This window comes from Gadus chalcogrammus, chromosome 1 (genome assembly GCF_026213295.1).
Source record: "Gadus chalcogrammus isolate NIFS_2021 chromosome 1, NIFS_Gcha_1.0, whole genome shotgun sequence".
NCBI lineage: Eukaryota > Metazoa > Chordata > Actinopteri > Gadiformes > Gadidae > Gadus > Gadus chalcogrammus.
The window spans coordinates 23,309,315-23,328,115 of record NC_079412.1 but is presented as its reverse complement, the minus strand read 5'-3'; the positions used below and the strand labels follow the sequence as shown (position 1 = coordinate 23,328,115).

Below are 18,801 nucleotides of genomic sequence, written 5' to 3'. Positions count from 1 at the left end.
CTGTGGCTGCAGCCTTTGAACACTTAGCTGTAGCTGCGCTCTCTGGCTCTGCCTCGGCTCGTCTCCGCCGCCTCTCTGCCGCGCCGTTCACCTCAGTTCAGATCTCCCACCCGTTCCCGAGCAACACACCAGCGCCGCAGTTACTCTGGGTTTGTTTGTTTTTCTCTGTATCTTTTCTTGTTACATAGTCCTGGCGTGATGCTTTGTTTATTGAATAGAAAGAACAAGGACAGGAGGGGGGGAAAGAAAGTTGTTTCATCGTTCAAACGCGATGTGTCACCTGTGTGTCAATCAGTTATACAAATCTTTTGATGAGATAAGCAAAAGAAGATGTATCATAACAGAGTGGACAAGATATCGTGTTAATGAGGATTACACGTTGCTGTCTCGCTGTGTACGTACAGCTCGATTTGACTTGAATTGATTTTAATGATATACTGGCGGGGCCAGTGGCGGCCATTTTTTTCAGCCCAACTGTCACGAGAGAGAAAGCTTGTTTTTTTTGTAGCCAATCAGGATCCCTACAGAAGCTCAACACACTCACTCACTCTGCATCTCATTTCCGTGGCTGTGATCCAAGTGCCAGTCGATCCCGCAGCTATAGCCTAGGTGACTCCTCGTCCATGTGAACTATTGTGAAGTATGTGTGTGTGTATTTCATCAGAGCGGGAGAGGGAGAGAAGGAGAGGGAGAGAGACCTCGTCAAGTGCAACTCTGCTGATTTCTTAAAGTATTTAGCATTAGGATACATGAATGCAGGCCGCTGCCAGCTAGCCTCCACCTTTGAGACTTGTTAATTTGCATATTGGCTCCAGATGCGGGTTAGTTAGGTTACCTGTGAGACATCCCCAAAATAGAACCAAAATGTGTTGATCCTTCCTTTTTCCTCCCTGTAGGTTAATTTATCCTTCCTTCCATCTGTTTGGCATAAGTCTAGAGCTATGGTATTATGACGTACACCTTAGATCCTACGTCATAAAGGTTCACGCCATCTTAGTCTTTATTCCCCTTTCCTTTGTGAGTTTGTTTTGTGTATGTGCAAAAAATGTGCAACATATTCCAATCAAATACAGATAATTTCATAATTTCTACAAATACAGATGACCTGAGTTGACAGAATCGATATGAATAAATACAATACTACCACGAATACACAGTCAACTAATATGAACAAGAGACAGCGAATACGAACACATGGTCAGCTGCTACGAATACGTGGTCAATTTGAATAGATAGACAGCCAACAGGATAATAGACGGCTAATCTCAGTAGATAGACACCTCAGGGGAACAATAGAGAGCTGGTGTGAAGAGGTGCCAGCGAGCAACAGTGATTATGGACAACAAGAGAGCTGCAGGTTCTCCAGATGGGACTGATGGGGGAGAGCATCTGGCTGGAGCATGTTATGTGTCACCTGTATTTCACCCACCACGCACCCCTCTCTGCACAAGAGGCCTGTCGCTTCATCTGCCGATTGGTCGCGAGCGAGGCTGGGGCGAATATGAGTGGAGACAGCTGGGGTCGGATTTATGGCACCTCTTTTTATTAGTATCACTGTGTCCGTCTAGTTTTATGAGGCGAGGTGGCGGAGGTGAGTGTGTGTGTGTGAGTGTGAGTATGTGTGTGTTAGCGTGTGTGTGTGTGAGAGAGAGAGAGAGAGAGGGAGAGAGGGAGAGAGAGGGAGAGAGAGAGGGAGGGAGGGAGGGAGAGGGAGAGAGGTCTGTACAGATACTGTCATGAGCACGTTCCTGTGTCCGTGTGATGTGTGTAAATCTGTGTCACTGTGTGTGTGTATGTATGTGCTTTGTAAAATGCAATGCCTCTTAACAGTGCACAGTGGCGTGTAGTGTACCAAGCTGGCCTATCTGCAACACAAGGCAGCAGTGTACGGCATCCGTTCTGCATCTCTGACCCCCCCAACACACACACACACACACACACACACACACACACACACACACACACACACACACACACACACACACACACACACACACACACACACACACACACCCCTATCCCAACCAGCCCTCCCTCCACTTCCCCATCACCCACCAGCAAACCCAAACACCAACCTCCTGAAATTCAACCAAACAAACTCTCCACAAACGATTTGGTTTGAGGGTGAATCAGTCTCTGGAATACAAAATGGCCCCCACATCGAGAAACATATGTAAAGTAGTTTCACTTTCATGCTATCATTGGGCCCATTAGTCTCTCTCTCTCTCGCTTTCTCTTTCCCTTTCTCTCTCTCTCTATCTGTCTCTCTCTCTCTCTGATTGTCTCTCTCTCGCTCTCGATCTCTCGGTTCCAGGAGTGCCGCGTCGGGGCCAAAGCCGCAACGGAGCGAGGGGAGAGGGTTCATAAATCTTTAATCAACATTTTCTAACGTGCAGTCATAACAACCATTTATAATTCCTCGAGTCACTGTGTGAGAGCGCGGGGGCGGGGAAGGGGAAGGGGGGGTTGGGTGTCAGTCCCGCGAACCGGGGTATTAATCCACAGGCCTGGGCTGTGGAGAGAGAGAAGAAGAAGAACATTCACTGCTAAATTAGTCATTCCCAATGAAAAGCCCCCTTAAGCAGGCATTTATGCTTATTACACAAGCATGCTCACACACACACACACACACACACACACACACACACACACACACACACACACACACACACACACACACACACACACACACACACACACACACACACACACACACACACGGGCATTTACACAAATGTTGTTTTCCATGTTGACGGCATTAGTCATGCGCACTTGAATGTGCACGCGTCATGTGACCTAATTATTATTTTGGTAATCTCCGCCAGGGAGTTATGCAATAAAGCGTTCATTTAAATAAAAGTCAAAATTGAACCTCATGTTTGATGCCACTTACCATTCAGCATTCAGCTAAAGCCTGAAACACATTAAAAACAACATAAAAAAAAAATAAACACATCGGCTCAATTCGTAAAGATGTCTAACCTACTTACATGATTGGTTGGATCATAGGTTTAGGTTCATATTTTTTCAACCAATCATGTTGATTCCACTCCATCGTTTCCGTTCCATTCATGTGGTCCATCCCAATACATCTTTAACATGAGTGAATGAACTTTCAAAGATTTGCGAGACTGTTCTAATGTGAGGACCTCAGGGAGAACCACAAGGCCCCCGGAAAAGTTCCGACCAGGAAGTGTCGGCGACGGCTGAGTCATGCACCACACATCCAGACGCTCCCTAATTGGAATGGAAATTCTGATGATGATTAATCACATGATCCACTTGGAGGCTGCTAATAAGGAGCTATTTTAGCCAGGTGACATCATAATCCCCCCCTCCCGCCAAAATCACCTCTGGCGGCGTCTCGCTCCACATTACAATGAATAATTCATTCCTCGCTTTGCAATATTCCTTGGGAAGGCGGAAGATGAAATGAGAGGAAGGGACTGTTTTAACTTTAACTTTGTTTAAAGACGGGTGATATCTTTTAAACAAAGTGAATTGCACTTAATAGCGATGGAGGAACTGTTGGATTAGGAACCAAGTGCTGCTAACGTACTAAAGTCATTCGAAAAGTTGAAGAAAGTAAAAGTGCCTTTGCCTCAATCAGGCCGAGATGATGTCCTCTGGTAAGTGTTAATGCTAGGGTTAGTGTAAGGGGACGGATTAGAATCAGGTTAATGTTAGTGTCATTGCTAGGGTTAGTGTAAGGGGTAAGATTAGCCTTAAGTTATTAACGCCTACACAACCACTATTACCAGTACCACCACCAATTCAACCACCAACATCACTCCCACCCATCTCACCCCCACCACCGTCAGCAGGACCACCTCTGCAATCCCCACCACTCCAGCCACCACCCCCACCACCACCAATCCAGCCACCACCAGCTCAACCCCCACCTTCACAATCACTTCATCCACCACCTCCACCACCACCACTGCAGCCACCACCACCACTACCACTCCAGCCACCACCACCTCCACCAGCACCTCCACCACCACTTCAATCACCACCACCACCACCACCACTTCAATCACCACCACCTCCACCACCACCACCACCACCATCACCACCACCACCACCTCCGCCACCAGTACCACTCCACCACCACTCCAGCCACCACCACTCCTGCCAGGGCTGTGACGGGTCACCTGCTGGCCTGGCTGGGGGGCCGGGCACGGCGGGGCTCGGGGGCTCGGCAGCAGCCGCTGCCAGGGAGAGGTGCGTCCTGATGGGCACTTTGTCTCATCCGCAGCGAGCCCCCGCTCTGGCAGCCACCGGCGTTTCTGCTGCTCCTCCATCGCCACTGATGGCCGAGTCTGTCCGTCGCGCCGGCGGAAATCATTGGGTTGGCTGTCTAATGTGTGTGTGTGTGTGTGTGTGTGTGTGTGTGTGTGTGTGTGTGTGTGTGTGTGTGTGTGTGTGTGTGTGTGTGTGTGTGTGTGTGTGTGTGTGTGTGTGTGTGTGTGTGTGTGAGAGTGACAGAGGTGTGTTGGTTTGGGACGGAGGTGTGTTTGTTTGAGTCTGAGAGGGTTGTGTGTGTGTTTGGGCATGAGAGAGAGAGGTGTATGTGTGCGTGTGTTCATGTGTGTGTCTGACGCGTGTGTGTAGTGTGTGTGTGTGTTATGTTTGTATCATGAGGTTGTGTAGGGTGTCTCTGATGTGTGTGTGTGTGCACTGATGTATGTGAAGCGTGCATGTGTGATGGGAGGTGGGTGAGTCAGGTTGCGTCGGTGTGCGAGGTGGGGCTCTGGATGGGGGTGTGGGTGTGTCGGGGGGGGGGGGGGGGGGGGTTTGGCGGAGCATGTCACTGCCAGTTGAGGCTGGTCCGGCAGGCCTCTTGCTAATGCAGTCTGGCATGCCGCGCCCCCCCCCTGGGACAGACCCCTTCCAAGGCCCCCTCTACCTCCACCTCCACCTCCACCTCCACCCTCCACCTCCTACTCCACCACCCTGGCTCTCCCCAGCGGTACTGCGGGCCGGCGCTGCCCACGTCCATCCGTCAGAGAGGGACCGACTGTAGCTCCAGGTGGTCCCAGAAATAAACAGAGGAGAAAAGCAGGGGAAAGAGACAACCACGGTGACTGAGACAGACAGTCGACTGACAGAGGGAGAGCGAGACAGAGAGAGGGAGAGGGAGAGGGAGAGGGAGAGAGGGAGAGGGAGAGGGAGAGCGAGACAGAGAGAGGGAGAGGGAGAGCGAGAGAGAGGGAGAGGGAGAGGGAGAGCGAGACGGAGAGAGGGAGAGGGAGACAGAGAGAGACGGAGAGAGAGAGAAAGAAAGAGAGAGAGACGGAGACAGAGAGAGAGAGAAAGAGAGAAAGAAAGAGAGAGAGACGGAGACAGAGAGAGAGAGAAAGAGAGAAAGAAAGAGAGAGAGACGGAGACAGTGAGAGAGATAGAGTTTTGCAGAAGACCTAAAGAGACAGCAACAGAAAAAAATGAACAGAAACCAAAAAGGGGAAAGAGAGAGAGAGATACAGAAAAGTAGAAAACTAAGAGACAGAGCGGGAGGAAGAGAGACGGCGAGAAGGAGAGATTCGGCAGAAAGCGGCCTTTGAAAAATGTATTTCAGAAGCAATCGGAAATATTGTGGCTGCTGTGCATGTTCTGATGAAATTAACCTTTGTGAACGTCTCCCGTTGAAATATTCATGTCGCCAGACTCGAACTGTTAATAAGATGCATAATCATCGCAAAGTGATCCTGACACACACACACACACACACACACACACACACACACACACACACACACACACACACACACACACACACACACACACACACACTAACACACTACATCCCGGTTAGACCCTAGACGACTGATGAGATGGCCTATGATGGTGAGTGCTGAGAGTGACAGCTGTAAGGCCCACTGAGCTTTCATCAGAGCCACCTGTGACAGCTGACAGCCTGAGATGGAGGGGAACCAAAACCAGTCCCCAGCCCAGGCTTGCTCACACTCATATTTCACATTTCAAACACGCACACACACATTTACACAGAGACCCAATTAAACAAGGGGTATATCTCAGCGGAAGAGAGTTTAGTAGCGACGGGCGACTTTTGAAGGTCTCGTCGTTGAGTAATAAAGCGGTTTAATCAAAAGTAAACGACTGCCAAGTCAAATTAGCTGCACTTTGCGATGAGTACATTGTGCAGACCTCGGCGGTCGAACTTTGTTTAAAACTGGGGAAACTCTGATAAGGGCACAAGGTCGAAATTAAGCTGGTATGCTTCTTTGGAATATCCAGCGTGACATTTATCATATTATCTATTTTAGTGCCTTCATCATATTTTATATGGTAATATGCTCTGAATATTAATAGTTTTTAGATAACCCTTTCAGTTGATAAAGAAAACCTAAAGATATATTTTTTCATCTTTGACAGCATGCGCTCACGGTCCCAGCTAAGGTGCAGCTCTGTCACCTTAGCTGTCACCTTAGTCTGTTTGGAGATATGATAAAGAAAGTGGGCGTTCACCCGCTTGGTGCGTCAGGAGTTCCCTTCTTCCCGTCGCTGGCTGCTCGACGTGGCAATAACCCTAGGGGTCGAACACAAACATATTTTATATTTTATATCAAACGTCGCCACGTAGATAAGACGGGTCCGCACGACCTGTCTTGCCTAGAAAGAAGTCTAGGAAGAAGCTTTTCAGCTATCGATGAAATCGCAGGGTTTGTTTTTGAAATAGTGCTCTCTCTGCGTCAGTAGAGGCTGAGAAGGTTAACGTAGTAAACGTTCGCGGGCGAAGCCACTGTCATAGCCGCGGTTACAGCCACGGCAACGCGCAGTGCATGCGCCCAACAGCAGAAAGCGCGTTCACGCTTCCTGCCGCTGGGCGTGGGCACGGCGAGTAGGGCTCGGTGACAATAGTGAAGAGTTCTATCCTCGGTGGTATAAGTATTGTACTGAAATGATCCTCCCAAGGGGACGGATGATTGGAAGATTGGATGAATTGATTAATGCATGATTAAAAGATGGGATGAATTGTTTAATGCTTAGATAAACAACTGAATTGATGCATGCTAATTGGATGAATAAATTAATTGATTGATGGACGATTGGATGAATATATTAATGGAATAAAGGATGGTTGTATTCATAAATCAGTTAATTCATCGATGATTGGGTGAATTGATGCTGGGTTAAATGGGGGATAGGGTGATTGGATGAATGGCTGGTTGGATTCAGGGATTATTCGATATTGGATGAATTTATCACGTAGGCTGACCCCTGCAGTCTTGATAAGTCTACGTTTTGGCCTTCTTTTTGCGGACCACACCCCTACCACGTGGTAAGGACCCAATCACAGGCGCGGGTTGTTTTACATTTTATTAATAGCAACATCAGAGTACTAAATGTACAGAGGACGAATCCAATGAGAATCGCATTTACAGTGCTTGCAAATACAGAGCTTAGTAGTATAAGAGTAACCAAATTAAAATCACCTGTAAATCCAAACGTTTACCAATTACTACAAAAAAGGAAGAGATGTGGTAAGACACAAAATAAAATAAAATGCACAACAACATTAAGTCGTCTCAGAGGCTGTCCCTCTGTGGATGTGGTGTTTGTGTATGTGTGTATTTTTTGTATATACTATATTCATAGGTCTTATACAAAAGGAACAGAGGTACTCATTGATATATTAAACAGAAATATAAAAAGTTTTTAAGAGTCACAAAGTACAAATTTTTCATTTTTATGGCAACAACACAAGTCAAGTCAAGGTTCCTGTGTACTATGTATGGTTTGTGAATGTGATAACTTTTTTTTATAACGTTTTGAATCAACAAGAAAACCACTGTTGCCTCTCCTCTCCGTACCCTTGGGACAAAAAAAACGAGAAACTGTTCGGTCTGAGAGTATCCACAGAGAACTTCCCTTTGCAACAACCCAAAATGATGCTCCTGCCAATCCAAGCCTTCTCAAATATCAACCAGGTGTTCCAAAAAAGAGAAATCAATGGACAAACCAACAAATAAATAAATAATTTAAATAAATAAATAAATAAAAAACACTCTTTGGGCCGACACTTTTATTTTGGCGCATTCCTGTTGTAGAAGATTCGGCGCACACACACACACACACACACACACACACACACACACACACACACACACACACACACACACACACACACACACACACACACACACACACACACACACAGCTAGTGGTCTGCCCCATGGGCCATGAGGGGAGATGATAAGTTGTGTGTTGTCTCTTCACACCGGCCACCGATTGGTTAAACAGGACCTGGTTGCTTCAGCTCTGGTCACGAGAGGTAAGGTACAGGGCGAGGTCAGACTGTTGATGTTCTCCGCTCCCAGAAGCTCTTACGTACGTTCGCCGGCATGTGGATGTGGTTTGAATTCAGCATCGAGAGAAGCAGTGTGTATGTGAGCAGCGACGCATCTATACAATTCTTGATCTGCAGGATGAAGTCAGGAGAAATCAGTCTGGGTACTTTTGTTGGGGGTCTATTTTGTATGCCAGGTCCCCTCCTCGATAGTAATCGGTGGTTGCTAGGCGACCGCATACAAATGCTATCCCCGTTGGGAGGATGGGCCGTCGCGTCAACAAGTGTCAACAAGCCTCTTTGCGTGGGGGGTAGGCCGTGTTCAAACAGGAACAGGAAGCCATCACAGGCAACGCATTGATTCACGTCCGCTGGTTTAATTAGCAACTAACGATATTAAGGGGAGGGAGGGGGGTGGGGGCGCAACATGGCCGCCCTGAGAAAGTCTAACGTTCGATTCACCTGTCACCTGCGCCAATAGGTTTCAATCTATGTGTCAGCGAGACAAACACAGGGATAAGCCGCCCCGCTAGGTGTGGTGGCCTTCTGTTTGACTCGGGGTTGGCTTGGTAGATAGACATTGGATTGGCTTGTTAATGTATGGGGGGCGGGGCATGGGTCCTTGGTCGGGGTGGGGGGACACTGGGCATTAATTTGTTGTTCTGAAAGGCCTTCCGACTCTTTGGTGTCTGGATTTTCTCATTAGACAAGAAAAAGGCTTCCTCTAGAAAACTGATCTCAACCTAGCCCAGTAAGGCGTGGTCCTTCTACACTCAACACCATCATTGAGATCAGTACTCCTTGTTATAAACTCAACAATGGAAAGTTCGGTAAAGTAAGGCATATCCTTACATGGGTGATACGACTCTATAGGTATGAGAAGCGCTGGGAGGATTCTAGTAATTTTCTAGCTAACAACATATTCTTAGCCTGTAATGCCACGTTAGATATTACCTAACCAAAAAAAAGAGAATACATATAGTTTTAAGTATTTCAAATCTTAAAATTATTCACAGTATCACTTCAAGCATACAATGTATTGTATTGGAAACCCATTAGCCATTTTTTTTCTTTTTTTATCCTCAAATGGATTTGGTCGATTTTTGGTCGAGGTTGCACCGATATCTCATACTCGTCCGCCCGTGCTAAGGAAGCACTGAATGATATTTCATCCCGACTTGATTGAGTAGTGGAATATCCAGGTTCAGGAAGTCCTGCCAATGTATTTTCTTTCTGCCATGCGCTAAGGGTGAACTCGCTCATTTCTTGCATGTCTACGTCTCGCTCATTATCAAAATCCATATGGCTGCCTGATAACAGTGGAGTGGACTTTGATTTTTCTCATTCTGGATTCTCAACTTTCGATAATAATGAACGGAAACCACTTGTAATTCAGGTTCACATTGATAAAAACATGAACAAATCATCAGCCACCATCTCTCCCAATACATTTGTGTACATATCACTGTGGTGTAGCGCAGACTTATCAAACAACTTATCTACTGTATGATTTGTGCACATCCCATAAAAACCCTCTTCCCTGAACAAATCTTTTCTTTCTTGTCAGTTTGACTGTTGTTCTCCCATATCAGATAATGGTGACCATAGCGTGTGACATTGAAACTGGCTTGGGTTGAAATGAGGGTGAGTATGAAAACAGATGGTGCACCTGAAACATGAAACTTGGCAGCTATAGGTTGGATTTACATTGTTTTTGGCAATGAATAATATAGTGTTGAAGTTATATGGAGATGAGGCCACTACATGAGAATCAGCTTGATGGTTGTCCCCAGCTAACTTACGTCATTTCAACGGAACCCAGCCATAATAAAACAAAACAAAACGCATGTACTACCCGTTCAGGGCCAGTTCCTTCTGTACATTCCACCTGATTCACTCATCGGTATGTGAAATATTGCAGCGCCTACGTAAGTATTATACTGATTTAGCTAAAGATATACTGTAATACAAGAACTGCTTGAAAGTGCAGGTAGGAAGCTTGGCACAAGGTTATTTGTGTGTTTTTGAAAGAAAGTCAGCAGTTACACATGTAAACAAAGACACTATCCCCAACCTAGCTGAAGCCTTTCCAAACAAAATGGATCCGGCTTTGAAAAATAGAACACACCTGTACACAAATAGAAGTAAATATATATAGAAAATACATTTACACGCATATAATATACAGTAATTTTTTCCTCACCCTCGGACTAGTAATAGATAATGCTCTTCGTTAAAAATATATGTTATGTCAAATTCCAGGACCCTTTGAAACGAAACCAAACAGTAAAATCATAATCGTCAAGGACAGGCATCTCTTATCAAACAACAGGCCATTGCAATTCCCTTGTGTGATTGGCTGAAAGTGGCCCCAGGTGCATGGGTCACCTGCCGTACAAACGCCGGCAAATTGACGTCATCCCCTGACGCGCAGTAGTCGCCTGTAGCCTGTGTTTGCCGCCGTTACCGTGAACTGACTTTAGTGTTTGGTTACTCTGGTTAAACTGTTAGGCTGAACTGGTATGGTCATTCACAAGGGGTGGCTTCTCATTGGTGGAGGAAGGGGCCGTGAGGAGGGTGTCTTTTCATTGGTGACAGGGCTGTGAGGGGTAGCTTCTCATTGGTGGAAGGGGGATAGAGCATTCTTTGTGCACCACAGTGTTAAAACCAAAGCCACCGATCCACCTCCGGAATAGCAGAAACATCAGGAAAATAAAAGACTTGAGACTACGCATCCTGCACACTAGGGAATGTTTTTTTTGTTCTTTTTCTTTTTTCCGCTCCCCCTGCTGGAACAAGAGTGAGACCACCCTCAAGAATGAGACCACCTCGGTGGATGGTTTGAGTCCTTAAGTGCAGTTATCTCGCCTCAGCTGGCCACACAACAAAAGAAATAACAACCCATCCATTTGAACTGTACATATTGCTGTCCACACCCAGAAACACTTTACAATTTGTTACGTTTGTGCTTTGTTCAGAACACCCCCCCCCCCCCCCCCCCCCCTCACCCTTCCCTTCCAACGAGTGCGCCGGCTTCCCCCATAGCTTCAAAACACACTGGTAATCCCTCCTGCGCACTCCAGGTTGATTTATGAAAATTACATTTGGTGGGAGAGAGAGCTCCTCAACGCCCTGCCCTATTCTCATGAATAACAGAATGGGATCGCCTTGAAGGGGGAGATTTGGAGTTCAGCTCTGTTTGTCTGCTTTGTGATTTAGTGTGTCCCTGATCCTTCCCCTAACACTCCCTACCCAGCAGTACATTGTTGTTCAACATTTGTTTTTTTGCCGGGGCGGTTTTTATAGCACGATAACCCCTCGTTCGAGGAGAAATGTTTAAGTTTGGATTTGTGTGTTTCCAGGGCTTAACAGCCCCTTGGTATTCCAGCGGCCGATTTAAAGTGAAGTGAGTAAGGGATCATTGGCTGGTGAGCATTGGGCTTTAGGTTGAACTATAAAGATCATTGAAAGAAGCAAGCTATATTGAAAAGTGCCAAGTTGTGACATCACGACTTGAGACTGTGCCTCATTGAATGCACTGGTGATAATGTTTCCAAAAGAAAAACGTGAGAATGGCAGCTAAGGCGTGCCGATAGTATGTGTTGGTACATCAATCAAATTATCTGAATTCGTGTCAAACCTTAGGCAAAGAAAAGTGAAAGTACCGCCCTGTCAGATGTCTTTAAGTCTTCTTTTGGGAAGTAAGCGCATGATAGTCTTCAAGTCTTTCTGGTCTGCTATGCTATGCTAATTTCTACTAGAAGTACACTAGCCAAGACACTAGCCTAATGTGTGCAAAACACAGTACCACCACATCTGCCTGTGTTCAAAAGATTCTTGTTGTTCTGAATCGTTCACAGGGAAACAGAAGCGCGCTTTGAGACCGACCTTAACAGAGTCACACAGCCGTGAGGGATTTGATTGCGATTTGCAGTCCAAATGCTTAACTTTTCACCCTGAGGTTATTTTCTTCACACTTGATTCAAATGTTCGAACTTAAATACATAAATATCTCCGTCCTATGGTCTCAAGTTTCTGGTGGCATGCGATTTCTAATTCCCTCTAAGTAGGGAGGGTTACAATTATTATTAATATTATAATTAGTTGAAATGTATTCATTTATAAAGGAAGGCGAGGGGGTTGTTTATCTCTTGTGAACGCACAGATCATTGGCATCTCATCTTTCCAATTTAATTCATCCAATCCTGTTGCCTGGATGGTGCAACAAAGTAAAGGGGTCTTCCGTTTGTCTGCGGGTATATTTGTAGCTGCTAATATCAGCCTAGATCCAAAACTAGGCTATTGTTTGAATGTTCGCTTGGCATACATCTGTGTATGCACTTTACTGGGATTAGCAAAGAATGCAGAGGAGCAAATATTCATCGAATAAATGTTTGAGGATTCAGTTCAGGATTCAGGTTATTTTTTTTCACATGCACTGGGTCCAAATCATCAGACTCAATCAGAAGCATCACATAATGGGAGTTATTCTTTGCGGGATTGTTTCTTTTTGAAAAGGTGTTTTTTCCTTTGCTGTCGTTTAACATTAGCTAGAAGTCGTTTGGCAATGCCCTGATACAGTCGCTTTGGATCTACACCGGTAGGCCTGTGGCATGATTGATTCCCCTGTAAAAAATAAATAAGATAAAAATGTAGACATTTGATAAAGCATAAAGTACACCTTCTTCTCCCCAACACTTCATAAATAGAATTTCACAATAAAGTTTTCTCCCCCCCCCTCCCCCCACACACACACACTTTTCAAATATACCAAAATACACACATGTTGATCATCTCTTGTGTTTCCTTCAAAAAATAACAAACAGAAAAATGAAAAGACAAAAACAAGAGCATGGTTGGGAGGAGCACATACAGGGTGGATACAGCACTCTTTAGTTTGTCCGTCGTTGGTCTGTTGTCCTCAACAGTTCCTTCATTCCTTCCCAGGTTGTGGCACATAGTGGCATTATCGGCACAATGTTCATAAACGCAGTTCAGAATCAAGCCGTGAGCAGCTCCTGGAATCTGGTATTCCCAAAATGTCGAACATTTAACTGAATGTGGGATTTTACAGTCTTTTCCTCATGTGGGAATTACAGTCCTGTCCTCTTGTTTGTGTGTGTCCCGTCCCCCACGTCTCCAGTCTTGTGAGTGTATATTTATATTAAGGTCTATATACTTTTATATATATATCTATATATATATGTAGATATATATATACATATGACTGTATGTCCCTGGAAATAGCTAGTTGGCAGCATTGTGGCTGCTCTGCTTTGTTAATCTCTTCTCTAGAAAAATAAATTTCTTCACCAGTGTCCAAAGAGTGATCACACTATTTTACAAAATAACACTGTTTCGTGTTTGTGTGTGTGTGTGTGTGTGTGTGTGTGTGAGTGTGTGATTGTGTGTGTGTTTGTAGCTCCTTTAACGTTGACGTTCTGTGGAAGAAAGAAATAGGTGTTTTAGCATCCATGCTCTCGAACAAAACAAAGCACTTTGGCACTTATTTTTGTAGTTTAGCCTCAATCAATCTAAAAAGTTTGCTAGTCGAAAGACTAGAGGTCAAATATCAATTTAAAACATAGAAGAATTATGAAAATATTTCATAGTCCAAAATACATTCAAATCATTTCGAGGGAGAGATGAACACTATTAGGCAATACAGCACATTGAACTTTCATTTAAAACAGCAATGACACTTTCCTTTTTTTTAAGTGTTCTCTTCTTTTCATTTATTAATGTTGGCACAATATCTATCCATATCGCTCAGCGCTGAGCTGGGCCACCACAGGGCTCCCAGACAGCAGTCAGTTCTGGGCTGATCCCGGCTCACATCCGCCAAGAGGCGTGTGGCCGGGCTCGGCTGTGCCTTGAACTTTTCCATCGGCTAAGAGTCAATATAAGGGGAATCTAAACTGTACCGCAGACGAGGGGAATGACAGGCAGTGAAATAATATCCAGACATCGGCATTGGCGCTTGTTCTTCACTCTCTCTCTCTCCCTCTCTCTCCCTATCCCACTCTCTCTCTCGCTCTCGCTCTCTCTCGCTCTCTCTCCCTCTCCCTCTCTCGCTCTCGCTCTCGCTCTCTCTCTCGCTCTCTCTCTCTCTTGCTCTGTCTCTTGCTCTCTCTCTCTCTCTCTCGCTCTCTCTCCCTCTCTTGCTCTGTCTCTTGCTCTCTCTCTCTCTCGCTCTCTCTCGCTCTCTCTCTCTACAGTCCCTCCGGTCATTTTGGTTTCTTTTTGGAATCTGGGTCAGCAGCCCACTCGGAGTCCCCTCCGGGCGACCAGCCACTCCGGGAGGCCAGAGCATGTGTTTAACTTTCACACTGTCGACTCCAAATGGAGGCCGCCCTGACATTCAACAAAGCATGACGCCAAAACTGGGGGCGGGGGTGGGGGGAGAAGGGTCCCTTGACTCATGCTAATGGTCGAAAGTAAAAATATACAGAAGGAAAGGAGGTTGAGTGTCCTTGGGAGTAATGGTGGGTTACTGTCATGATTCCTTTCTATAGCTTATACAGACGGGGGACGCCACACCTCTCTGCCCAGAGCTTCTTGCTCAGGGACACCACCACACACAGCTAGGAGCCGGGGTTCGAACCAGCAGCCTTCCAGTTAACAGTCAACCAACTCTACCTCCTGAGCTACTGCCGACCCCTCAAAACATGCAGCCGAGTCTCAAAAGTGAGGCGAGGCTGAAAGAGGTTGGAAAAAATGACAACGTTTGATTGACGTTGTTTAGAAGGGAATGCCTGGATAATAGATGGTTATCTCCATCCAGGCATTCAATCATCCGTTGAGGTTGGATCATACTTCTGCGGTCACTAGCTGCCGTGAGAACGCTGTGGGTAAACGCTGTGAGTCCACGTGGTTCCGCGCCCACACTTGGTAGTTAAACGTTTTGGAGAGACATACGCAGGAATTAAGCATTAGGAGATGTCTTACCATCTCCGTCTAATTAATTATGTATCCATCCGTGCCATAACGAGACACAACTGCTGCTGGGGACACGGTCAGGGTAATGGCCTAGATCACACCCGCCTAAATCAGACTTTAATCTCCACTCAAACTGAAGAGGCAGATGTTTGCCATCATTCCAAGTCGTCTCTCTCTTCTACCTCCAGCCTCTAAAACGGGTCCCTGGCCTCTCACATCCTTCCATGCCTGGCAGTACAACAAGGTGTGGGGGGGCTGGCAAGGGGTAGAGACCCTGGGGGGTTGGGGGAGGGAGGACAGGGTACCCACCAGAGCCTGGGTCCGGTATGTCTGTGGCGAGCACGGTGAAGTGGTGAACCGGGCCGCGCAGCCGGTCAGCAGGAGATCTCAAACCACTTCTCCGAAACAAAGGCCACGGGAATCAGCTGCCTTTCGCTCGGAGAGGGTCTGGCGGAGGGGAGGGGGGGGGGGGGGGAGAGAGGGGGAGATAGAGGGAGGGTGAGAGATGTAGAATTGGGAGGAGACAAGTTCCTGATTGGTTGTTTGATAACATGTTCATTATGTGTTGATTAAGTGATTTTCTTTTCCGTAAAGTGTGTCAGTTAGAGCCATGGTTGGTTTACACTGAGATAAATCGCACAGAAAGACGGCTAGAGAGACCGATCGATAGATAGAGACGTACACAGCTAGGTAGATGGAGATGTGAGTAGAGAGAGAGACAGATAGAGAGACAGACAGGCAGGAAGGCAGAGAGACAGATCGGTGGACAGATCTATAGACGGATACAGATAAATAGATAGATACATAGATGCATAGATATTCAAGCATGCTTGAATGTTAACACAGCATACATTAATAATAAATGAATAAAAAGTTCTTATGCTTCCTTCATAACAACAACTTCTCGAGATTCATTTATCACAGCCATGCCATTGGTGAAACAAAGAACCATGAAGATATTTTAATTGAATTCTTCTGGCATTGTCGCCCTTCTGCGCCTTTCATTCTTTTTATATATATATATATTCAAATTAAAAGACACCCTGACATAAAAAAATCCTTTATCATCTTGCTAGTGAATTTCCAAGTATTATCTGTCATATTATTCACGTATTCAACAAAGCATGCCAAACATTTGAAAACAAAATCAATTCTATTAGTTTTAGCACGTGTACGTCTAGTGAAGATAACTTTCCCCCCAGGTGAATGTTCGCTTGAATGACGCAGCAAACATTAACACAAATTGAACACAAAGTAACATTTCAAACAGTTATCTGGCTTATTTCCACGTTTCCTCATTTAAATACCTAACTTATTTTGGCAGGATCCAGTCAAATGTAAAGGATCACATTAAAGCTACGTTGTGTCAGGTAATTGCCACTTTAACGTAGAATGTCTACAGAGATAAGTAAATTCTCTAGATAGAGAATTAAGCTGTGCTCTGGTTGACTGACTCAGTCAATTCTTATGGGTAGCCAAACAAGAAAATCTAACTACCGGGGCCAAGACACAACCCAGTTCATTGATGGCCTCAGATTGGCTCAAATTACTGTCAGTGTCTCTTGACACTTGTCAAGAGACATCACCTGACCTCATTTATCCAATCACAGAAGGCCCCTGTAATAATTTCCCAAGACGCAGAGCTACCCCCAGGGAGGCGTTTATTTGTACGTGTACAGTTGCTCTTTACAAATAACAGCACTGCTAAGTCTAGGTTGTCGGGATCTGTTTATTTTTTCAAGCAAAGTACTCTAATTAGTGGTGGACAGCTCAAGTCGACCACGCTGCTGGTACAATTCTTCCCTCTGCCCCTCGTTCACACTCTGGATAAAACCATCTGCTTAATGAAGACAACGATAATAGTCCCATATGTATCACGATGAAGTCTGACTACTTTACTTTCTGGTGATTCATGAAGTTAGCCAACAAGGGCTTTTTGCTGTGGATTTAAGAACCCTCTATGAGTCCCTTAAGTCCTCAAAATGATTGATTTTTTGATTTATTCAGTCAGTAATTCAGTAAAGTGTCCTTTTGCAGCACATTTCACAGACGAATCACAGGGTGCTTCACAACAATAGAATCAACTACAATGGAGCACAGACGCACATAAACATGGGAAAACAGCACAACCCAGCCGCCTTGTCTGAAAGGATGAGTCTTTTACTGCTATCTATTCATTTATTCACTCACATCTCATAAAGCGACTTGTGCACTCTGTTGTTTTTTTAGCTCTTGTGTTGAATTGAGAATGCACTTTGTTGAGATCCCTTCGTCTTGAAATCTACTAACCTCTTCCTTCTGCTTCCTGTGGCTTTTCTGCCCTCAGTCCACTTGTTCTCAACTTGGTCGTGCAGCACTTTTCTGTAGTTATAGTTGGAGTTAGACCAATTTTTTTTCGACGGTGTGCAAACAGCGTCACATGTAAGTCGTATTGGCAACACGTTACAGTACAGTGTCCTTGTTACAGTGTCATTAAACATGCGATACGCACTGTAACAACCTTTTTTCCCATCAACAGCGTGTGCCCCCGAAACCGCCAAACACTAAGCATGACCCTACGCTCGTGTGAAACTCAAACTCAATTTAGCCTATTCCGAACCACAACCCGTAACCCTGAGCAACAGTGTGTTGTGCGGTTCCATCATATTTATTCCTACATATCAAGTACACGCTGTTCGTCGTTGTTACATTGCCTATCGCACAGCCTTTACTCGTGTAATTACGCCGTAACCACACACTGCAACGTAGAGTGGCACCATGACTCCGGGTCACCCCAGGGGGGGACCCACCTGTGGGGGCACCCACCTGTTTCCGTTGTAGGAGCTCTTGTAGACCGGGGTCTGCTGGATCATCTCGTCGGTGTAGATGGGCACGGCGGTCCGCATGCACTCGTGCGAGCACTGCATGCTTTCGTTGTAGGCTGTGAAGATGTCCACCTTGCTGGGCACGCGCGCCGGCGTGAAGTCGGTCAGGTTCTGGCAGCTCTCCTCCTGCTGGTGGATCTTGCGCTGATGGCTATTGTGGCGGCCGGTCCCCGACTGCGCACAGCTACAGAAACACGCACCAAAGACAGGAAAACAAACAGAAAAATCATACCTGGCACCTGGTACCTGGCACCTGGCACCTGGTACCTAGTAGCCGGGAAGGCTGCTTGGTTTAAGGCTGGGTTTTTGTTTTTGTGTTGGTCAACGTGAGTTCTTGGACTCTGAAGCCGTCAGCACACGTTGAGTGTCTGTTTGGAATGTACCCAGAGAGTGAGTGAAGCACATGAAAAAGCTCATTAAAAATGTATTTCAGTTTAGAGATGGAGAAAGCGGTTTGGATTCAGTTTATTTTTGGAACGTCAAAGCTGTAATCTGATCGGATGTGCTTCGGGAGATGTCGATCAACAAGGTCAGAGACTAAATGTTTGGAAATTGGAGTGCATCCGCAAGGCCGAGAATTTCCTAACGTCCGCTAGGCTAAGGGTAGCATGAACGCTCGGTCGGGTGGCAATGTTGAACACTGATGTAAGCTAATCACAGGCCCCTCTCCTTTCGCGGATGGGAGAC

General features: G+C 45.8%; 1 protein-coding gene across 1 annotated transcript in view; it reads right to left on the bottom strand.

Annotated features, from left to right (window-relative positions):
* Positions 1-13,667: 13,667 nt before the first annotated feature.
* Positions 13,668-18,801, bottom strand: part of ajap1 (adherens junctions associated protein 1) — a 48,462-nt gene continuing 43,328 nt past the window's right edge. Inside the window, exons 4-6 of the mRNA XM_056596873.1 lie at positions 18,056-18,298; positions 15,560-15,697; positions 13,668-13,752 (exon numbers count right to left, since the gene is read on the bottom strand). Coding sequence (XP_056452848.1) covers positions 15,625-15,697; positions 18,056-18,298 — 316 coding nt within the window. The 3' untranslated portion in view covers positions 13,668-13,752; positions 15,560-15,624. The remainder of the gene's footprint in view (positions 13,753-15,559; positions 15,698-18,055; positions 18,299-18,801) is intronic.